The 21651-nt window shown below is 46.8% G+C and overlaps 1 protein-coding gene across 4 annotated transcripts in view; it reads left to right on the top strand.

Annotated features, from left to right (window-relative positions):
• lrrc75bb (leucine rich repeat containing 75Bb) overlaps positions 1-20732 on the top strand; it is a 47980-nt gene extending 27248 nt beyond the window's left edge. The window contains exons 4-5 of one of the 4 annotated variants that reach the window (XM_042058362.1): positions 15865-16564; positions 16646-20732. In XM_042058362.1, the coding sequence (XP_041914296.1) occupies positions 15865-16564; positions 16646-17269 (1324 nt within the window). In that variant the 3' untranslated portion in view covers positions 17270-20732. Of the gene's footprint in view, positions 1-15864 lie in introns of all 4 variants that reach the window. The other 3 variants (XM_042058363.1, XM_042058361.1, XM_042058360.1) reach the window with 3 other exon arrangements.
• The last annotated feature ends 919 nt before the right edge of the window (positions 20733-21651 follow it).

Genomic DNA, 21651 nt, shown 5'->3' with positions numbered 1-21651 from the left:
CTCTCACATGGCTGTTTGTTTTGTTTTATGGTGTTTGGTATGAGTCCCATGTGCCTGTTGCCCGTGTGTGTGTGTGTGTGTGTGTGTGTGTGTGTGTGTGTGTGTGTGTGTGTGTGTGTGTGTGTGTGTGAGAGAGTGTTTTTATGCATGTTAGAAAGAGAGTATATGTGTGTATGTTTGCGTATTTGTGTATTCCCTGTAAGCGTATGTGTGTGTGTGTGTGTGTGTGTGTGTGTGTGTGTGTTTGTGTGTGTGTGTGTGTGTGTGTGTGTTCTGCCTGAGGCCTGGTCAGGGGAAGGTCAGTGTGTAAGGTCTGACTCACTCCAGACAGGGGTGGTATGGGGGCTGGATTGTTTATTTGGGCTCCAAGCAGAGTCAAGTCTAAATTGAGAGACAGTGGCAGCATTTGTGTCTCATTAAAAGAAAGAGAGGAGATTTAGATGCCCACAATAGGTAGAGTGTGTGTGTGCTGAGCTGTGTGTGTGTTTTATCTGCGTGTGCATCCTAGTGGTCTATTAGACCTGGTGCAAGTGTCCCACAGTGGGCAGTGTGTGTGTGTGTGTGCTGTGCATCGCTAGCACCTCGACACGGCCAGTCTCTGTGCTGTCTGAGGGGCAGATGCCAGGCTCTGTGCTGTCTCAGGGGCAGATGCCAGTCTCTGTGCTGTTCTCTGTGCTGTCTGAGGGGCAGATGCCAGTCTCTGTGCTGTCTGAGGGGCAAATGCCAGGCTTCTATGCTGTCTGAGGGGCAGATGCCAGTCTCTGTGCTGTCTCAGGGGCAGATGCCAGTCTCTGTGCTGTTCTCTGTGCTGTCTGAGGGGCAGATGCCAGTCTCTGTGCTGTCTGAGGGGCAGATGCCAGGCTTCTATGCTGTCTGAGGGGCAGATGCCAGTCTGTCAGAAGTGTTTTTGGAGGAAGCGTGAGTGACACAGGCCTTTGCCTCACCTCTCCACCTCCACCTCTCCACCTCTCTACCTCTCCACCTCTCTCTCTCTCCACCTCTGTATCTCTCCTCCTCTCCACCTCTCTATCTCTCTTCCTCTCCACCTCTCCACCTCTCCACCTCCACCTCTCTATCTCTTCACCTCTCTCTCTCCACCTCTCTACCTCTCTACCTCTCTATCTCTTCTCCTCTCCACCTCCACCTCTCTATCTCTTCACCTCTCTCTCTCTCCACCTCTCTATCTCTCTACCTCTCCTCCTCTTCACCTCCACCTCTATCTCTTCACCTATCTATCTCTCCACCTCTCTGCCTCTCCACCTCTCTACCTCTCTACCTCTCCTCCTTTCCACCTCTCTATCTCTCTGCCTCTCCACCTCTCTATCTCTCTACCTCTCCACCTCTCCACCCCCACCTCTATCGCTCCACCTCTCTATCTCTCCTCCTCTCCACCTCCATACCTCCGCCCAACTCAGTCTCTGTGATGGAGTAGAGATGTCTATGTCCATAGATTAAGCCATCAGTCTGGGTCTCCACCCTTAATCCAATGAATGAGTCTGATTCCCTGACCTGATAATGGCGCTAAGCCTGTGTCTTTGTCCTTAGTCACGTTTAATCACACACACACACACACGCACACACATAACTACTCCGGTGCGTATGGGATTGATCTCGATAGTGAATAACTACTCTGGTGTGTATAAGATTGATCTCAGATGTGTCGTACGAGTTTGTCTGCTCTCCAACAGGGCATGAGTCGTTTACACTGACGCACTAACGTGTGTGTTCTGTGGAAAACAGAGAAAATGGAAAGCTTTTTACCATGTGTTTTTCTCACATACAGCATATAGCCTTGCTATGTATAGAGATGGCATGCATACTGCATGTCCTGCCACACGGATAGCCTTGCTATGTATAGACATGATGCATACTGGATAGCGGTCCCCATGCCGGCCTGCTGCCCCTGAGCCTTCAGTTGCTGTGAGAGACGTCCATCATCACAACGCCAAGGAAGAATGTGCCCCAGTATAAGACAGTGTGTGAGTGTGAGTGTGTGAGTGTGAGTGTGTGAGTGAGTGAGTGAGTGAGTGGGTGTGTGAGTGAGTGAGTGAGTGTGTGAGTGAGTGAGTGAGTGAGTGAGTGAGTGGGTGAGTGAGTGAGTAATGCAAAGTAATGCATTTTGATGCATGAGGGAACACACATGTACGCACACACATACACACACACACACACACACACACACAAACACATGCACGCACACACTAACACTCATATGCACCAACACACACACACTTAGTCTCACACAGACACACTTACACACACGCCTCCTCGGGCTTGTTATGTAACGGCATCATGCATTTTGCTGCAGTGCTTGACTCTAATAATTCTCTTTGTCAGATTGAATGTGCGCGCTGCTCTAGAATGCAAAGGAGGCCACCAGGCGCGACCAATCAGACTCTCCGATGCTAATCGCACGGGAAAACAGGGCACTCACTCTTCACACAGGCGGTGCGGCGTGGCGTGGCGCGGCGCTCATCCAAAGACACAAACAGCATGGCGAAGCCATGCACACAGAGTCGTCGCAATCGCATTCTCATCTCTAGCTTGTGAACACAGAGTGTTTTAGACTCTTTGGATTCTCATGTGCAAGCAGTGCGTGTGCAAACAGGCTCTTTAAGCTGCTCGTTCTCTTCTCGTGTGCAAACAGGCTCTTTAAGCTGCTCGTTCTCTTCTCATGTGAAAGCAGGATCTTTAAGCCGCTCTTTATCTTCTCGTGTTCTTTTAGCTCTCAGGAGCGGTCGCTTACACTTGAACTGGAGCACGACAAGGAGTGTTTGTGTCCTTGTTCAACCCTGTAGCTGCATTCGGCTGCCTCGGCTGTAAACCCATGAATACGGCAGAGCTTTTGAGCTGCACTGGGTCTCTCTTACTCTCTAACTGTAAGGAGTTCACTGCACTGGGTCTCTCTAACTGTAAGGAGCTCACTGCACTGGGTCTCTCCAACTCTAACTGTAAGGAGTTCACTGCACTGGGTCTCTCTAACTGTAAGGAGCTCACTGCACTGGGTCTCTCCAACTCTAACTGTAAGGAGTTCACTGCACTGGGTCTCTCTAACTGTAAGGAGCTCACTGCACTGGGTCTCTCTAACTCTCTAACTGTAAGGGGCTCACTGCACTGGGTCTCTCTAACTGTAAGGAGCTCACTGCACTGGGTCTCTCTAACTCTCTAACTGTAAGGAGTTCACTGCACTGGGTCTCTGTAACTGTAAGGAGCTCACTGCACTGGGTCTCTCCAACTCTCTAACTGTAAGGAGTTCACTGCACTGGGTCTCTCTAACTGTAAGGAGCTCACTGCACTGGGTCTCTCTAACTCTCTAACTGTAAGGAGCACACTGCACTGGGTCTCTCTAACTCTCTAACTGTAAGGGGCTCACTGCACTGGGTCTCTCTAACTGTAAGGAGCTCACTGCACTGGGTCTCTCTAACTGTAAGGAGCTCACTGCACTGGGTCTCTGTAACTCTAACTGTAAGGAGCTCAATGCACTGGGTCTCTCCAACTCTCTAACTGTAAGGAGCTCACTGCACTGGGTCTCTCTAACTGTAAGGAGCTCACTGCACTGGGTCTCTGTAACTCTAACTGTAAGGAGCTCAATGCACTGGGTCTCTCCAACTCTCTAACTGTAAGGAGCTCACTGCACTGGGTCTCTCTAACTGTAAGGAGCTCACTGCACTGGGTCTCTCTTACTCTCTAACTGTAAGGAGTTCACTGCACTGGGTCTCTCTAACTGTAAGGAGCTCACTGCACTGGGTCTCTCTAACTCTCTAACTGTAAGGGGCTCACTGCACTGGGTCTCACTGTGCGAAACTTGGTGGGCATGTAACCCCACATAGATAGCATGGAACCATCGCTTTTCGTTTTGATCTGTAGCCCCCCCGCTGGACTGGACCCTCCGAAAGGAGGGTAGGGCAGACACAGTTTTCTGTGAATATCTTGAGAACCGTAGGGCCTAGGATGACCAATTTTTTGTGTATGTTTGCCTCCAGGGGTCATGTAAACCCATTGCATATGCACACATGTGCATAAACAGATACACACGCACACACATACATTCACAGTAATCCTACGTATGATACATACTCACACAGTAGACATATATACGCATGCATGCACATGCACACACACGCACATAAACAGGCAAACACACAAGCACATGCACATGCACATGCACGCACACACACCCACCCACCCACACACACATAAACATAAACATGTACACGCACACATGCACACAATTCAAGAATTTCTCAGAATTATGAACAGGCAAGATGGGGGTGGGGTTGTATAAAATGTATATTACATGTGAAATCTGTGAACTAATCATGTTTTGGTACTTGTTGTCTAGCAGATACCAGATACCTTTCAGCGTGACTTATTTTTGTGGAAAACATGTGCTGGACTGGGCGGCGGTCATATTTTGTACCGCTCTGCGGTACATCTAGTTATCTTTATAATCATTGCTGTTAGTGACAATAATAACAACAGACACAATAATACTAATAATAGATAGATAGATAGATAGATAGATACGTTATTGATCCCCAAGGGGAAATTCAAGGGTCTCAGTAGCATACAGACATCACACACAACATGCACTTACAGCAGAAATGGTAAACATAAGTATAAGTATAAACATACAACTAAACTATAACTATAACTAAACCACTGTACAATAAAGACAGTAGAAGATAATAAATATAAGAAAACTAACAAAACGAAATACTAAATACACTATATAAATTAAATTAAGAAAGTCCAATGTGCTTGAGGGTGATCACGCTTGTAGTGACAGGGCCGGGACTGGTAAGGTGCTAAAGGGAGTGAGTGTCATGGTGAAGGTGCAAAAAGTAGTCCAACCATAGTCCTTTAGTTATGTGTGCATGGCAAGGTGCTCAAGAGAGTGAGTGTCATGGACCAACAGTCCAACAGTGCAAGAGTAAGGTCTAGAGACCAGCATAAATAAAATGGACAAATAGGAGAGTAAAGTATAATGTAGACAAGGTAAAATAAAAAACTATTTCAGTGCAAGAACAGGTTGAGGTAATAGGGTTATAGCCATTCATTCATTCAGTATTGTAGCAGAAGCCTGACCGCAGCCATTGATCATGTGTGCTAATATAGCATGAAAAACAGTGTAGCAGTAAAACAGTAGTGAAAACATTAGGCTGTGTACATTAGTAAAACAGTAGTAAAGCAGTAGTGGGCAGTCAGTACTCAAACGTGGAGAGGGTGGAGAGGCAGACAGACTAAGCAGAGAAGTCTATCTCTCCTCTTCCCTTTAGTGAGGCATTGAACAGTTCCATGGCCCTAGGAACAAATGACTTCCTCAGCCTTTCAGTTGTGCATGGCAGTCTCCAGCTGATCAAGCTCTTTTGCTTTTTGATAGTGCTGTAGAGTGGATGACATTCATTGTCCACTAATAATACTACTAATAATAATACTAATAATAATAATAGCAAAAATATATATATTAATAACAATAATAATAACTATTCTGCATGTAGAATAATTACATATAATGTATTACATATATTAAATAATAAATGAATAAATAAATCTTTGTCATCAGTCTTCACATCATCATCATCATAATGGGCATCATCATCGTCATCCTTGTTGTCACAGCAACAGCAATCACAATAACAAGATCTGATGTTCAGCTTCCATAAGACTTTATGATTATGTAAGGAGTTTTTTGCTGCGTGAATGAACATGATGTATAGCACTCGACATATGTGAAGGCAGCATGAGGTTCCCTACATGCCCTCTCAGGTACCTTTTAAATGGACATTTTAAACACTGTTTCCCTGACGTTTTCCGTCTCACAAGCTCCACTACAGTAGCCTGAAGGCGCATTATCGTTCATCTTTCTGTATTCTTCGCCTATTGCGCAAAAGCCTCTTGTTCTGATATTCATTTCACAGTCTTACAACATAGCCTATCACAACACCAATACAGCCTTAGCACAAACAATCACAAGTTTAAAAATGCAGAAAATGCGGATTTAAATTCCAAATAAAGAAACCTCCACAATTAGGCTACAATATAATGACTTGAGTTATTTACATAGGCTGTGTTTACATCGGAATCGACGTCCACGGTGTTATGGATCCAAATGCAACGCAACATAGACTAACTTCTCTCAGAAATTCAGGAACAGCTTATTATGCTGAGAGTGACTGTAGCATGCGAGGATATCCCCAAACTCTCGGATGCGCATTAAAACAGATCTTTTTTTTTTTTTTTATCTTTACTGAGCCATTGTAGAATGGTTTGAAGGGGCCCAACATAGAAAAGTTTGAGAAGCCATGGCCTAAAACATCAACAATGTGGGCAGTATTTAGTCGTTGCATGTTACAGTAGATCTGAAGTGAATTGGGTCGCGATGGTCTGTCGTTTTTAAAAAGTGGGTCCCCAGAAAAAAAGTTTGGGAAACGCTGATCTAGGGGACAGGGTTCTCTAGGTGTTCTAGGGGACCACGTGTTCTAGGGGACTACGTGTTCTAGGGGACAGGGTGCTCTAGGTGTTCTAGGGGACAGGGTGCTCTAGGTGTTCTAGGGGACAGGGTGTTCTAGGTGTTCTAGGGGAGAGGGTGCTCTACGGACAGGCTGCTCTAGGTGCTCTAGGGGACAGAGTGCTCTAGGTGTTCTCGGGGACAGGGTGTTCTATGGGACAGGGTGCTCAAAGGGAGAGGGTGCTCTACTGTACATTAATTCTAAATACATTAATTGTTTTGTTTTTTAAAAGGTTGGAGTCCTGTGATGGGATACTGGAAGCCTTCTGGTTCCTGTTTGTAGATGTGCTCAGTAGAACGCAGGGATCATGGGAGACTGACGCCTCTTTTTGACATTTTGAAGGGCAGGAGTGACAGGTTGGGCTGTGGGGGGCGATGTGGACGCGATGCCAGTGTGTTGCAGCCTGGTGGGCACCCAGGTGGAGCCGTCAGTCAGTGTGTGTGTGTGTGTGTGTGTCTAGGCTAGGTCCCATGGCACATCACAGCATCCTACAGAGCACAGGGTGTGTCAGGGGAGACCCCATACAATGTCTCTGATACACACACACACAGATATACACTAACTAACTAATGGGTGACTCACATACACCCCCTCCCCACCCTTGGTGGCATGCCCCTGTGTGTGTGTGTGTGTGTGTGTGTGTGTGTGTGTGTGTGTGTGTGTGTGTGTGTGTGCGCGGTTGGCCTTCTGAGTGCGCGGGCGTGCAGGCTCCTGTGCGGTTGGCACACACCAGGCACAGGTGCTCTAAGGGGCACACGGAAAGGGCAGACGTCCCAGGAGGTGATCATGATCGAGACTCGTCTTCAGAATTGATTGTGACTGCACCCAAGGAGAGCTCAGACAGCCTGACCTGGAGCCACAGGTAGCGAAAGGCTCAAGGATCAGGGCTCTGAATAGCTTCATTCAGACTCACAGTTGTGTAACCAGGAGCTTTTGCTTTCATCCGCCACAAACACATGAGGTATTGACATGAGGTATTGACATGAGGTATTGACATTAGGTATTGACATTAGGTATTGAGACTTCTGTAGGATGTCTACAGTCCTGAGATGCACTACCTATAAGAATGAGCAGATTTGATTCATAGAAGAAAAAGCACACTTGACAGACATGGTTCAGTCATAATTTACATCAATTCAAACAATGACCTTTTACACTGTCCACTGTTTGTTTTGCAGAAGCAGTTCTCAGTGTCAAATTTAAACACATATTGCTATAGTGAATGAAAGACGTCTTGTTTCACAATGTGGATGTGTTTGAGTGTCAATGTGAGAGAGATCGTGCTTTGTGGATGAAAGTTTGAGTGTACCAAATGAGGGTGTTTTTGAGTGCTGTACAAATTGAGGGCGTTTTTGAGTGCTGTACAAATTGAGGGTGTTTTTGAAACACGTCGAGTATTACAGTAAGTAGGGTGCTGTGAGCCAGTCGGGTCAGCTCATTATGTGGACATTTGTGTAGACTAGGACAGAAAGAGGAGAGGAGTGGAGGAGGATATGAGTGGAGGATATGAGAGGAGGAGAGGATATGAGAGGAGAAGAGGATATGAGAGGAGGAGAGAAGGATATGAGTGGAGGAGTGGAGGATATGAGAGGAGGAGAGAAGGATATGAGTGGAGAAGAGGATAATATGAGAGGAGTGGAGGAGGATAGAGAGGAGAGGAGGAGTGGAGGATATGAGAGGAGGAGTGGAGGAGAGGAAAGTTATAAGTGGAGATGTAGAGAGGGGGGAGGGGGATGATGTTCTAAGTGGAGATGAGGAGAGGGGAGATGGAGGAGGGAGAGGAGAGGGGGATGATGTTCTAAGTAGAGATGAGGAGAGAGGAGAGGAAGATGGGTGTCCTTGTCCGATTAGAGATGCGGATAAATCTTCCATGCGGAACCTTTCTTATCTCCTTGAATATAAGGTGAATGTAAGGTTATATATATGGTGAATATAACCTCATTCCTGTTTGGTTAGCCATTGCCTGGCTGGGCCTCCATCATTTCTGGGGTGTAGGAAGGGGTGATGGAGTGGGTGGATGAGGAGGAGAGAGGAGAAGGGAGTAGGGACAGAGAGGAGAGGCATCAGCAGGGGGTAGGAAGGGGTGATGGAGTGGGTGGATGAGGAGGAGAGAGGAGAAGGGAGCAGGGACAGAGAGGAGAGGCGATCATTGGGAGTGCAGTGATGGAGATGGGGAGATGGAGAGAAGAAAGGAGGTGAGGGGAGGATGAGGAGAGAAGAGGAAGAATGAAGACAACTAGGAGAGAGGAGGAGAATAGAGGATGAAGAGGAGAAGTGAGGATGAGGAGGAGGAGGAGAAGTGAGGATGAGGAGGAGAATAGAGGATGAGGAGGAGAAGTGAGGATGAGGAGGAGAATGGAGGATGAAGATGAGAAGTGAGGTTGAGGAGGAGAATAGAGGATGAGGAGGAGAAGTGAGGATGAGGATGAGGAGGAGAAGTGAGGATGAGGAGGAGAAGTGAGGATGAGGATGAGGAGGAGAATGGAGGATGAGGAGGAGAAGTGAGGATGAGGAGGAGAAGTGAGGATGAGGAGGAGAAGTGAGGATGAGGATGAGGAGGAGAAGTGAGGATGAGGAGAAGTGAGGATGAGGAGGAGGAGAAGTGAGGATGAGGATGAGGAGGAGAAGTGAGGATGAGGAGAAGTGAGGATGAGGAGGAGGAGAAGTGAGGATGAGGAGGAGAATAGAGGATGAGGAGGAGAAGTGAGGATGAGGAGGAGAATAGAGGATGAGGAGGAGAAGTGAGGATGAGGATGAGGAGGAGAAGTGAGGATGAGGAGAAGTGAGGATGAGGAGGAGGAGAAGTGAGGATGAGGAGGAGAATAGAGGATGAGGAGGAGAAGTGAGGATGAGGAGGAGAATGGAGGATGAGGAGGAGAAGTGAGGATGAAGTGAAAGGAAGAAAGGGGAGGGGATGGTGGGAAGAGTAGAGGGGAGGAGAGAGGAGAGGGAAGTAGAGATGAAGAAGAGGGGAGTTGAGGCGATGGGGAGGAGAGAGGATAGTAGAGGAGAGGAGAGAGGGAGTGGGTGACCGGAGCAGGAGTGCTAGAGCAGAGTGATTACCACCTGTAGCTGCTGGAGGGAGGAAGGGACAGAGGGAGAGAGAGGGAAAGGGAGAGAGAGAGAGAGAGGGAAAGGGAGAGAGGGTGAGAAAGTCAGTCAGAGAGCCCCAGGGGAGAGGGCAGCAGAGGCGGCCGGGTCAGCAGGAGCTGAAAGGGGGGGGGGGGGGGGGGCAGAGAGATGAAGAAGACTCAAAGCCATCAAACCGCACAGTGCACCTCTCACTGGACAACCGTAATTGAGCTTTTTCACATTCCTGAGAGACTCAGCAGCTCTGAATAATGTGTGTGTGTGTGTGTGTGTGTGTGCGTGCGTATGTGCGTGCGTGCGTGTCTGAAAGAGAGAGAGAGAGTATAATACTAGATAGAGGTCCGGTGAAGCCTTGGACGAGCCAGTCCAGGAAATGTATAATCCAGGAGTCATTCTTATTCTCACAGAACCTCATAGCCATCCCTGGCCCTCATAGCCATCCCTGGCCCTCATAGCCATCCCTGGTCCTCATAGCTATCCCTGGTCCTCATAGCTATCCCTGGGCTCGCAGCCCACATGGAGAGCATCCTCAGGGGCCCTCAAATCAGCTCGGAACCCCTAACACAGAAGAGGCTCCACTAGGATCGCTCTCACACACACGACACACTCTTTATCTCACACACACACACACACACACACACACACACACACACACACACACACACACACACACACACACACACATAGGGAAGGCTCTCACACACGACACACACTTGATCTCTCTCTCATACACACACACACACACACACATAGGAGAGGCTATAGTGGGAAGGCTTATTGAGGTACAATAGAATCAATGCATCATAGAAATGCATAGATGCATACTGCACATCCCTACACAAACACACACACAGTAGACATGTGCATGTGTGTACACACACATGCGAACACACATGCACATACAACAAACAAAAACACACACACACATACACAAAACCTACATGTGGAAACACACTCTCGCATACACACACACATACACACACACTCACAAACACACACACTGTGAGTTGGATGAGTGGGAGGACTCAAAAAAAGCCTCTCCACTTTGGCAGCTCCACCTACGCTGGGCAGGTGCGAGCAGGAAATCCCCAGGCTGTCTGAACCCAAGCCACACACACACACACACACACACACACACACACACACAAAAGAGGCCGCACTGGCTCAGGAAAACCAAATCCTGCAGAGGAAGCAGAATCAACAACAACGACAACGACAACAACACAACACAATGTCACAACATCCAAAACACACACAAAAGAGACCACACTGGCTCAAGAAAAACAAATCCTGCAGGGGAATTAACAACAACGATGACATCACAAAACAACACAACATTAAATTGACGGACAAAAGACACTGCATAGGAACAGGATAAACAAATACTGCTGAGGCTGCAAAATCATCAACAACAACAATAACAACACGATACTACAGTAACGGTACAACACACAGAAAAAAGGAGAATCAGGATGAATCAATTCTGTAGAGGCTGCTGTAACAACAATACACACAAACACACAAATATAACATTGACAGTATAACATCAAATACACAAATATAACATGGACAATATGACATCAAATATATTTGATGTTATATTGTCCATGTTATATTTGTATATGTGTTGTATTTATGTATGTGTCCATGTTGTATTTGTATATGTATATGTCCATGTTATATTTGTATCCATATATTTGTATATATGTAGGCTGGCTCAAGTAGAACACATTCTGTAGAGGTTACAATAGCAGAAAACAAAAACAAATCTTGCAGTGGCAGCAAAAACTATAAGAGCAGTGGCAGGCAAACATAACACCAGCTCTCTCTCTCTCTCTCTCTCTCTCTCTCTCTCTCTCTCTCTCTCTCTCTCTCTCTCTCTCTCTTACACACACACGCACACACACAGGACGGCAGATAAGCACGTGTTGGCATTCTTAGAGGAGAAGAAGAGAGGAGTATACGGAGAAAGGGGAGGAGGAGAGGAAGAAAAGAAAAATGGGGGAAAGAGGAGGAGGGGGTGGAGAAAGAGAAAAGACGAAAGATAAGAAGAGAAGAGGAGGAGAAGAAGAGAATCTCCCACCACCGGTCTGGAGTGGAGTGGTGCCATTAATAAACCCAGAGCCATCCCACGCATGAGGCATTTCCATAACAATGTCATTCCGCAGGAATCGCTCAAGAGCTGACATGACCAAGGAGAACAGGATGGGAGAGAGAGAGAGAGAGAGAGAGAGAGAGAGGATGAAGTGATGAAGAAAAGCAGTCGGAAGATAGGGAAGAAGATGTGGGGAGAGAGAGAGGAAAGGTGGAGGGAGAGAGAGAGGGATGGAGAAGGAAAAAGGAAGCAGAGATTAGAAGGAGAGATAGAGAGAAAGTGAGAGAGAGAGGAAGAAAGGAAAGTAGGAGGGGGGGTGTTAAAGAGACACGTGGAAGGCTACATGAGAGCCCACTCTAGGAATCAATCCTCCCTTCACAGCTCTCAAGCTGGAGCCTGTCCCTCCCTGGTCCTTCACTGGTCTCTATGGACCCTTTCAACAATAAAAACAAAAACAATGCTTGAACGTTCTATTTGGGCCCCAATCTACTTCCTCTGCATTAAGATAACATATGGAATGTTAAAACGGAAGTCTTGTGGGGCCAACTATGATGCTGATAATGGAACTCTCTTGAAAGGGTCCATACGTGACTGATGGAATGATCAGAGGCAGTGGTTCTCACTCCAGAGGGGGTGTATGACGGAGCGAGGTTACTGGCTTACATGTCGTAACCGTCGCTCTCCACACAACACATCACTTTAGAAACAACAGCTGCTCAGTTAGTGCAGTGCCATGTTCTTGTAGAGATCAGTCCCATAGTTACCCTGTACATTAATACACTATCAAAACGATTGTTAGTTGCAGCCCTACTCAACACACACACACACACACACACACATACACACACACACCGACACACACACACACAACGTGCCTGCTTTATGTAAATATCTCTTAGCTGCAACACACACACACACACAACGTGCCTGCTTCATGTAAATATCTCTTAGCAGCAACACACACACACACACACACAAAACGTGCCTGCTTCATGTAAATATCTCTTACAGTAGCTGCAACACACACACCAACACACACACATACACACACAACGTCCCTGCTTCATATAAATATCTCTTAGCTGCAACACACACACAACGTGGCTGCTTCATGTAAATATCTCTTAGCAGCAACACACACACACACAACGTGCCTGCTTCATGTAAATATCCCTGAGCCCAGACTCCACTCTCCTCATTGGCTGCACCCAGCAGCACTTATTCGATCTGACAGCCTGGGCTTGTTATGCTACAGAACCCCCCTCCCCCAGGGACGAGAGATGTTGACCAACCCCAGGATCCAATCCATCATGTACCCCCTCGCACACACACACACACGCACACACACACACACACACACACACACACGTACACACACACACACACATACACATACACACACATACTCACATACATGCACACTTGTACTCACACACACACACACACACACACACACATTCCCCAAAGGCAGTCTGCCAATTTTCTAATCCACACTCGCCTGTCTCATAGCTCATGAAAATGGTTTTAACTGAGTTGTCGCGGTGAAATATGTGTGGTGTGTGTGTGTGTGTGTTCTACTCCTGCACATGCTTGGTTTATGCTTTGGTAATTTACACAGACAGATGTAGACTGGCGAATGAGGAATGTGTGCACCTGTTTGTGAGTGTGCACACATTTGGTGCAGGACTCATTGATTCACTTTTATAATGTACACTACTGGCAGAAGCAGCCTGGAAGAATCCAGTGACTTTGTGTGTGTGTGTGTGTGTGTGTCTGTGCCAGCATTCACCTCCGCCAGTCACAAACAACAACACCAGTCACAACCAACAACAACCAGTTACAAACAGCATGTGTCACAAACAATAACCCGACACAAACAACACCACCAGTCACAAACAACAACAACTAGTCACAAACAACACCTGTCACGAACAACAACACCTGTCACAAACAACAACACCAGTCACATACAACAACACCAGTCACAAACAATAACACCTGTCGCAAACAGCAACAACTAGTCAAAAAAACACAAACAACACCTGTCACAAACAACAACACCAGTCACAACCAACAATACCAGTCACAACCAACAACAACCTGACATAAACAGCACCGGCCACAAAAAACCCATGTCATATTGATGCCATTAGCCTCTCTGCTTTAATAGAAAATGACAGCCATGTTTGAATGCTCTTCTTTTAATCTGTTTTGCTTAAGAGCTAACACCATTCTCACGTTAATGCTGTCCAGTCTAACTAATGACCATTCACACGTGAAAGGTACTCTATGCAGGTTTCTAAAACTGATAGTTCCGGTCCTTGATTGTGATTGGCTGAATCACGTTCGATGGCATTGTAAAATCCAGCACAAACATACATCTTGACGGCATTCCGTTCTATATTACTGTGCTACCACAACTTGATACAAAAGTTAAAGTAGCTGCGTCTCGATGTTGCTTGGCAACCATTCAGATAGAGGAAATATATTTCTTGGCGGAAGAATGATTATCTAGGAATAACTCGTTATATTTGTAGTTGCTGTAGCTTTACTTTATGAAACGTTGTCAGGTATTTACTGTATAGTAACAGTTTTAGAAAAGCAATAAGCCACTCGAGTCCGTAGGTTACACTGATTCTACAACAGCTAAGGGGGGTTGAACAGCTGTTGTAGAATCAGCGTAACCTACGGCCTCTCGGGGCTTATTGCTTAATTTTTTTGGCGACTGTAGAGCTCCCTCTAGAATCGTGATGTATTTATATGTTACTCTGCTATTATAAATAGCAAACTTCTTGTGACTTATCCCCCCTGTACACAATGCAAATGCTTTTGTTGGGGAGGTGAAGGATTAACAGCCAAAAACTATTTCCAAACAGCTTTATCTACTGACAAGGTAATGTTTCACAATTGAGGGTGCAACCTCATACCTGACACCTCCTTTCACAGGTCAGTAAGCAGGCTCTAGTGTGTCACCCCCAGGGACCTGACAGCCAATCAGGTTGAAGGAAGGAACACTGTACTGAATAGCCGAGGTCGACTCAGATCAATAGAGCGTCTCTCATTAAGTTACAGCATGGGTCTCTAGGCATGCACACACACACACACACATACATACACACAGGCCCCATGTCAACACAGAGCACCTCACCAGCTCAAATAACACTTACTTTGGCTGTGGGTTTTGTGTGTCTGTCTGTTATGTAAGTGAGAACATAACATTAACTGTTTATTTACAAGACCAAACAAAGTCTCACAATTTGTGCTTATTATTATTATTACAATGATTCCAACTGTATTGTGTTTCCTGTAATATGATAGCCTGGCGGGCCATCCTATATCATTGAAATGTATAGTCTGGAATCGAACCATTCACCTCGCTTAATCCAAGGGGCGGGCAGAGAATTGTCTTAAACTGCCTAGGCATGCAATAGGCCAGCGCTACGACCATATCCGTATCCGGTCGGCAAAACGGCAAATACATCCTTCTTCAAAAGTAATGACTTAAGTGCATTGTGTTGCTCAACTTTCAAAGAAAAGCACAAGTCCAACTCCTCCAAAGTTGACGCCAACGCCGATTCAAACAACCGCTCTTCGTTCGCCATAGCCACCTTCCTTGTTGTTCACCGTCACAGGACTGTCGTTATCCTGTTAAGCCCGCCTTAAGACTCTCTAACAAAATAGAGCGCTGTGATTGAAAAACATCCACGGTGTTAGCCAATTGAAATCCCTATGGTTTGATACTAGATGTACAGGCTGAGCAAATTAATTTGCCGCCGCTAGGGTACGTCTAGATTTCTAGGCTAGTAATATGACTCAGTCATGTAGAAAAAGGTGCTAGTTCTAGTCTTTTCAAGCTTCATTTCCCCGAAACCAGAAACTAGACACGCCAACGTTTTTCGGAAAAATTACCTCATTTGCCATCCCAGAGCTATATAACAGGATACACACCCTTTTCTTCTCTGTGCTTACAATAGCCCAGTCTGACACTGTTAGCCTAGCTTAGCATAACTCACTGGTAGTGGGTTGGACCAGTTTGCCTGGTCTAACCCACTTAGACCAGTTCTATGGCGTGGTCCTTTAATGTCTCCACGGGAGGGGATGTTTGGGCTGAGGGTGGATGTTAGGCCTGAATGTAATGGACTCTATTGTCTTCTGTCTTTTTTTCAGTCTGAAGACCACTCTGAAGAAGAAGATATCCAACGACATTGTGGATCTCTCTGGAATCCCGCTGTCAGGTCGAGATGTCCAGCGGGTGGCGCTGTACCTGCAGGACTGCATCGCACCGGTCACGGCAGTGGACCTGAGCTTCACCGAGCTGCAGGACGAGAGCCTCCGGCTGCTCCTGCCCTCGCTGAGCGCCCTCCCCAAGCTCACCACGATCGCCGTCAACGGCAACCGCCTCACCACGGCCGTGCTCAAGGACCTCATGGAGGCGCTGAAGGAACGCCGGCAGTTTCCCAAGCTGGCCTGGATCGACCTGGGGAACAACCTGGACATCTTCACGCTGCCGCAGCCGCTGCTGGTGTCGCTACGGCGACGGTTCGGTACGAGGAGCAGCCTGCCCACCATCCACGAGTTCGCAGACGACGACGAGGGCAGCGCCGGCCACTACCGGCTGGAGATGTCCACCGAGGAGCCTAGCGTGTTCGAGGAGGACGAGGAGGAGGAAGAGGAGGTGGTGGAGGAAGAGAGAGGGGTGGTGGAACAGAGGGAGGTGGAGATGGAGGTGCAGATACAGGTGGAGCTGAGACTGGTGGATGTGAGTGAGGTGCAGATGACACCAACGAGAGAGGTGGAGATGAGACAGGTGGAGGAGAAACAGGTCGATGTGAGACAGGTGCAGGGAGGGAGGGAGGTCCTGATAGAGGCACCAATTAGAGAGGTTCTGATGGAGGCACCAATTAGAGAGGTCCTGATGGAGGCACCAATTAGAGAGGTTCTGATGGAGGCACCAATTAGAGAGGTCCTGGAGGCACCAGTTAGAGAGGTTCTGATGGAGGCACCAATTAGAGAAGTTCTGATGGAGGCACCAATTAGAGAGGTCCTGGAGGCACCAATTAGAGAGGTTCTGATGGAGGCACCAATTAGAGAAGTTCTGATGGAGGCACCAATTAGAGAGGTCCTGGAGGCACCAATTAGAGAGGTTCTGATGGAGGCACCAATGAGAGAGGTGGAGATGAGACAGGTCAAGGAAAAACATTTAGTCGTTAGACAGATGGAGGTGACACAGTTGGAGGTGAGACGGGTGGAAGAGAGACAGGTGGAGGAGAGACACTTAGACGTTAGACAGATGGATGTGGGACAGATGGTGGAGGTGAGACAGTTAGAGGACAGACAGGAGAAGATGCGAGAAGTGCAGATGGAGACGCCAGAGAGACAGGTGGAGGTGAGACAGGAAGAAGTGAGACAGATAAGAGAGGTGGAGATGGAAGCACTGGAGAGACATGTGGGGGTGAGACAGCTAGACTTAAGACAAATGGAGGTGAGACAGCTGGAGTTGCAGAAGGTGCAGGTGCAGGACAGACAGCAGGAGGTGAGACAGCAGGAGGTGCAGCTGGATGACAAGCTATAGGATTGGAGGGAGGCAAAGTGCAGGTGGAGGTGGATATGGGGATGAAGGTGGCGGTGGCGGCCGACCCAGCGGGGGACTCATGGGGGGCAGAGCAGGAGGTTAGGGGCAGCGTCAGTTTACTGCAGTGCAAGAGGTGATTCCTCCCTCCCCCTCTCTCTCCATACATCTGTCCCTCTCTCTCTCTCTCTCTCTCGCTCTTTCTCTCCTCTTTCTCCTTGTATCTCTACGTCCTGAGGGAGCTGCTGTTGAGCACTTGTTAGTTTTGGGGTGGCTCTGTCCTAACCCTCGTTCCTGGAGTGGTCATTCTTCGGTAAAAATTATATTCCAGGGTTGAGGCGCAGGGGGCGCTGTGTGCTCCTCTGACTCCGCCCTGATGAAGCTGACCTCTCCTACTGCTCTCCAGTACTGGGAAGGAGACTCTTGTCCTTCTCGAACCCTCCCTCAGCATGGTTATCCATGACCAGGGGGGAACCAGGGAGTCTGCAGGAGAACCGCGTCCTCCAGCGACATCCCTGTGGGGCTGCCTGAAGCCCCACAGCAAAGGAAACAGAACGAGGCGAAGATGGTCAGATGGTTGGGGTCAGATCTTCAGGACTCCATACTGCCCCAGCACCTCTCCCCCCTTTTACCCCCTCTCTTGCTGCTCAAGGTGGACATTCAGCTGCCCCCCACCCCCCCATGACTCTGACCTTATGTTCTGGTGCACACACACGCACACACACACACACACACACACACACACACACACACACACACACACACACACACACACACACATACACACACACTTCCCACTGTAGAGGATTCTGCCTCTGGCATGCCGGAGTCTCTGATTCATTACAACAGCCCTTCAAAGCAAGCAGTTTCACTGCAAAACTACACAGCCCAAAATGCAATTCTCCTAGCCAGAAGTTGCTGTACTGTCTATGAGCAATAGTGGTTCTTGGAAACCATGGGTAAATGAAGACAGAAAGCTAAGGGGGAGAAACTCACCTGTACACTCACAGGCTTCTCTACAAACATGGTGTGTGTCTGTGTGTGTGTGTGTGTATGTGTGTGTGTGTGTATGTGTGTGTGTGTGTGTGTGTGTGTGTGTGTGTGTGTGTGTGTGTGTGTGTGTGTGTGTGTGTGTGGCATTCCTCCTCCCTTTTGTAGCATGCTCTGCCAGAGAGCAGGTGTGTGTGGTGTGACATATTTACGGAGGCACATAAGTAGCCTACTCCACGCTGCTCTGTGCGCTTGCTCGTCCTCATTGCACCGTCCCAACACAGACTCCTTTTCAATGGCGTGATCACAGCTCTGCAGGGAATGGACAGACTCAATCAAAACTGATAGGCCGTGGGAGTTAGTGTGTGTGTGTGTGTGTGTGTGTGTGTGTGTGTGTGTGTGTGAGAGAGAGAGAGTGAGTGAGTGTGTGTGTGTGTGTGTGTGTGTGTGTGGGATATCCTGAAGACTGTAAATACATTCAGACCCACGGGGGAGAAATATGTGCAAAAGGCTGTTTTGTGTTTATATATTTATTATTTATTTGTTAATGTTTAGTTGTGTATTGTTTATTTATTTATTTGATACTTTTCTGTCGCAGTAGAACAGCGTCTGTATGAGTCTTTGGAGAACCAGCTGTAAACTGCCTGTTGTTTAGCTACACACCCAGAACATGAAGTAGGGTCACAGGGTCCTAGTGTCCCTTGGGTTCCTCTTCTCCCCAATATTAGGACCTACAATGTTCTGCTGTAGTTCCTTTTCTCCCCAGTATTAGGACCTACAGTGTTCTGCTATGGTTCCTCTTCTCCCCAATATTAGAACCTACAGTATTCTGCTGTGGCTTATATTAGGACCTACAGTGTTCTGCTGTGGCTTATATTAGAACCTACAGTGTTCTGCTGTGGCTTATATTAGGACCTACAGTGTTCTGCTGTGGTTCTTGTTTGAATGATTTCACTGTAACCAAAGCCAAAGTGTAGAACACCAGCTAGTATAGTTGTGGCTTTAGCCAGAAGCTTGTGAATGCATTTAAATCTAAGAGGAATGGGGAAGTATTTAGGAAGATGTGGTATATTATGCTGCATATTAGTTATGTGCTGATCAAGGTCAGCGTCTTCAGGGTGACCAACCTCTTCCTCACTCTCACTCAGTCATCCTAGCAGTGCGAGGAGAGGAGAGGAATTGGAGAGTGACTCTTCGTACATGTTCAACAAGTAAAGCCACATGCACATTAGGACGTATCTCTCTCTACCTGTGCAGAATATTTTTACAGACTGCTACACAAACGTGTGTTCCTGTTTCTAGTGTTTCTGTGGGCATGCTTCTCTCCTTTTCTACACAGGTAGTGTCCGAGGCAGATCCTGTTTTTTTCCTCTTTTACTAAGTAAGAAGCTGTGTGCTCATGTAGATGAAGATTATACAAAATTGTTATTTTGTATCCTTTTTAATATAAAACTATAAAAGTACTATGCCTGTATTTTTAATGTTATCAGAAAAGGCATTTTTCTTGTTAACATTTGTCATTTGTTATTAACAGTGGAAAGAGAGTCTATTTGTATGGGTGTGTGTGTGTGTGTGTGTGTGTGTTAGTATGCGTGCACGTATACATGTGTGTTTGCACGCGCACGTGTGTGCATGTGTGTGTACTGTATTCCAAAAAAAGTGTGACTTATTTGTATCTTAGAGGCCCTGACGGGCGTTTCAGATGCAAACTGTTCTCTTACATGCACTTTAGAAACAAGCCCAAGCCCAGCGCCCTCATGGTCCTAAAGCCTGCCCACACACTGCCAACGACAACTAGGACCACAACAGTAAAAACTGCACTTTTAATAAATATGTTTTGTAGCCAATAAGAATGACTGCCTACTATAAACACAACAACATGGAGAACGATATCGTCAGGGTGATTTTGAAAACAATACAAATGCTGACATACAGAATCCATTGTATATATTCAACATCACATTAACAGACATGGGGAGTATTCCTGAGATTCCCTTATTTCCTATATTGCCAGTGGAGTTGTCGTTAGCAGTGTGGTTGGGCCCTGATGCATTCTGGGAGGTGTCATCACAGCCGCACCAGATACACCATCACAGGGTGCGTATGCAGGTCTGGAAAAGTCTGGAATCGTACTGAAAAATACTCTTTTCCAGACTCCAGAAAAGTGTGGAAGTTTGGGTGATCGTTTTGGAAAAGATCAGACATTTTACTCATCATAGTAATACATACCTCAAAACTCCAAAGGTCCAAGGTTAAAAATTACAAACAAAATGACACACTTTTTTTTACTCCAAAAAAAAGTCCAAAACGTAGCATCTTTAAAGACAACAATTTGGAATGTCTTGAAAAGTGTGAACCGTCTGTTGATAAGAGGAAGCGACCTGCATCACCACCGCCTGCTAGTGTGTATCGATGTGTTGACCCCTTCCATCACGTTACATACTGACTATGGTTTACATGCTCAAAAGGAAATGTAATGACATGACTGTTCTTGTTCAAGGAAATAAATATTTGTCATAAAGATGTCTGGATTTCCTCGTTTTTTTTAGGGTAGGTTAAAAAGATGGGTCCACATTTCTATTTCACAAAGGTTTGGTACGGGCTCAACAGCTGCTCACCACTTCCATGTCTGCTCCGGAAGCTTGGTGGTGATTGGATGGGATTATTTGTGACTGTCTGCTGAATTTGACAAGAAGTGCACAAGATTAGAATAGCGGACTCTATGTTTCATACCTGCACATAGAGGTTTTAAAGGTCAAAGGTGACTGGCATTTATGCAGATGCTTTGTCCAAGGCAGTGCATACTGGCAACCGCATGTTCAGGAAGTGACCTTGGCTGACCAGTTGTAACAGGGGCGGAGTGGGAGAATAAAGACTACAAGCTCCAGCAGCCTCTTTGCAGCAAGGGTGTTGATGAGAGTGTGACCCAACTTGGCCTAATAAACTAATTCTTAATTCTAAACCTATTATTTTAGGTTTGAGGGCTAAGTGCTGATGGTGAGCAAAGGATTTTTAGCAGGTAGGTTGTTGCCAGGTAGGAGTGATCTGATTTAAAGGACATGGTTGCCAGGTAGGAGTGATCTGATTTGAAAGGCAGGGTTGCCAGGTAGGAGTGATCTGATTTAAAAGACAGGGTTGCCAGGTAGGAGTGATCTGATTTGAAAGGCAGGGTTTCCATGTTGGGAATTCCACTGATTTAGAAGAGGGTTACCTGGTTGGAATTCAGCAGATTTACTGCACTTCTGTTCAAGGGTGCTTGTAAGATTGTGTGTGAATGTGTGTGTGTGTGTGTGTGTGTGTGTGTGTGTGTGTGTGTGTGTTGGCCGCCCCCTCTGCTATGTTCCACTGCTAGCAACCTGGCGATTCAGGCTGAAGATCAGCACCTTCATATGCAG

This window comes from Alosa sapidissima, chromosome 13 (assembly GCF_018492685.1).
Source record: "Alosa sapidissima isolate fAloSap1 chromosome 13, fAloSap1.pri, whole genome shotgun sequence".
Classification (NCBI taxonomy): Eukaryota; Metazoa; Chordata; class Actinopteri; order Clupeiformes; family Clupeidae; genus Alosa; species Alosa sapidissima.
The sequence above is the reverse complement of the archived record's forward strand: the minus strand, read 5'-3'. Positions and strand labels throughout refer to the sequence as shown.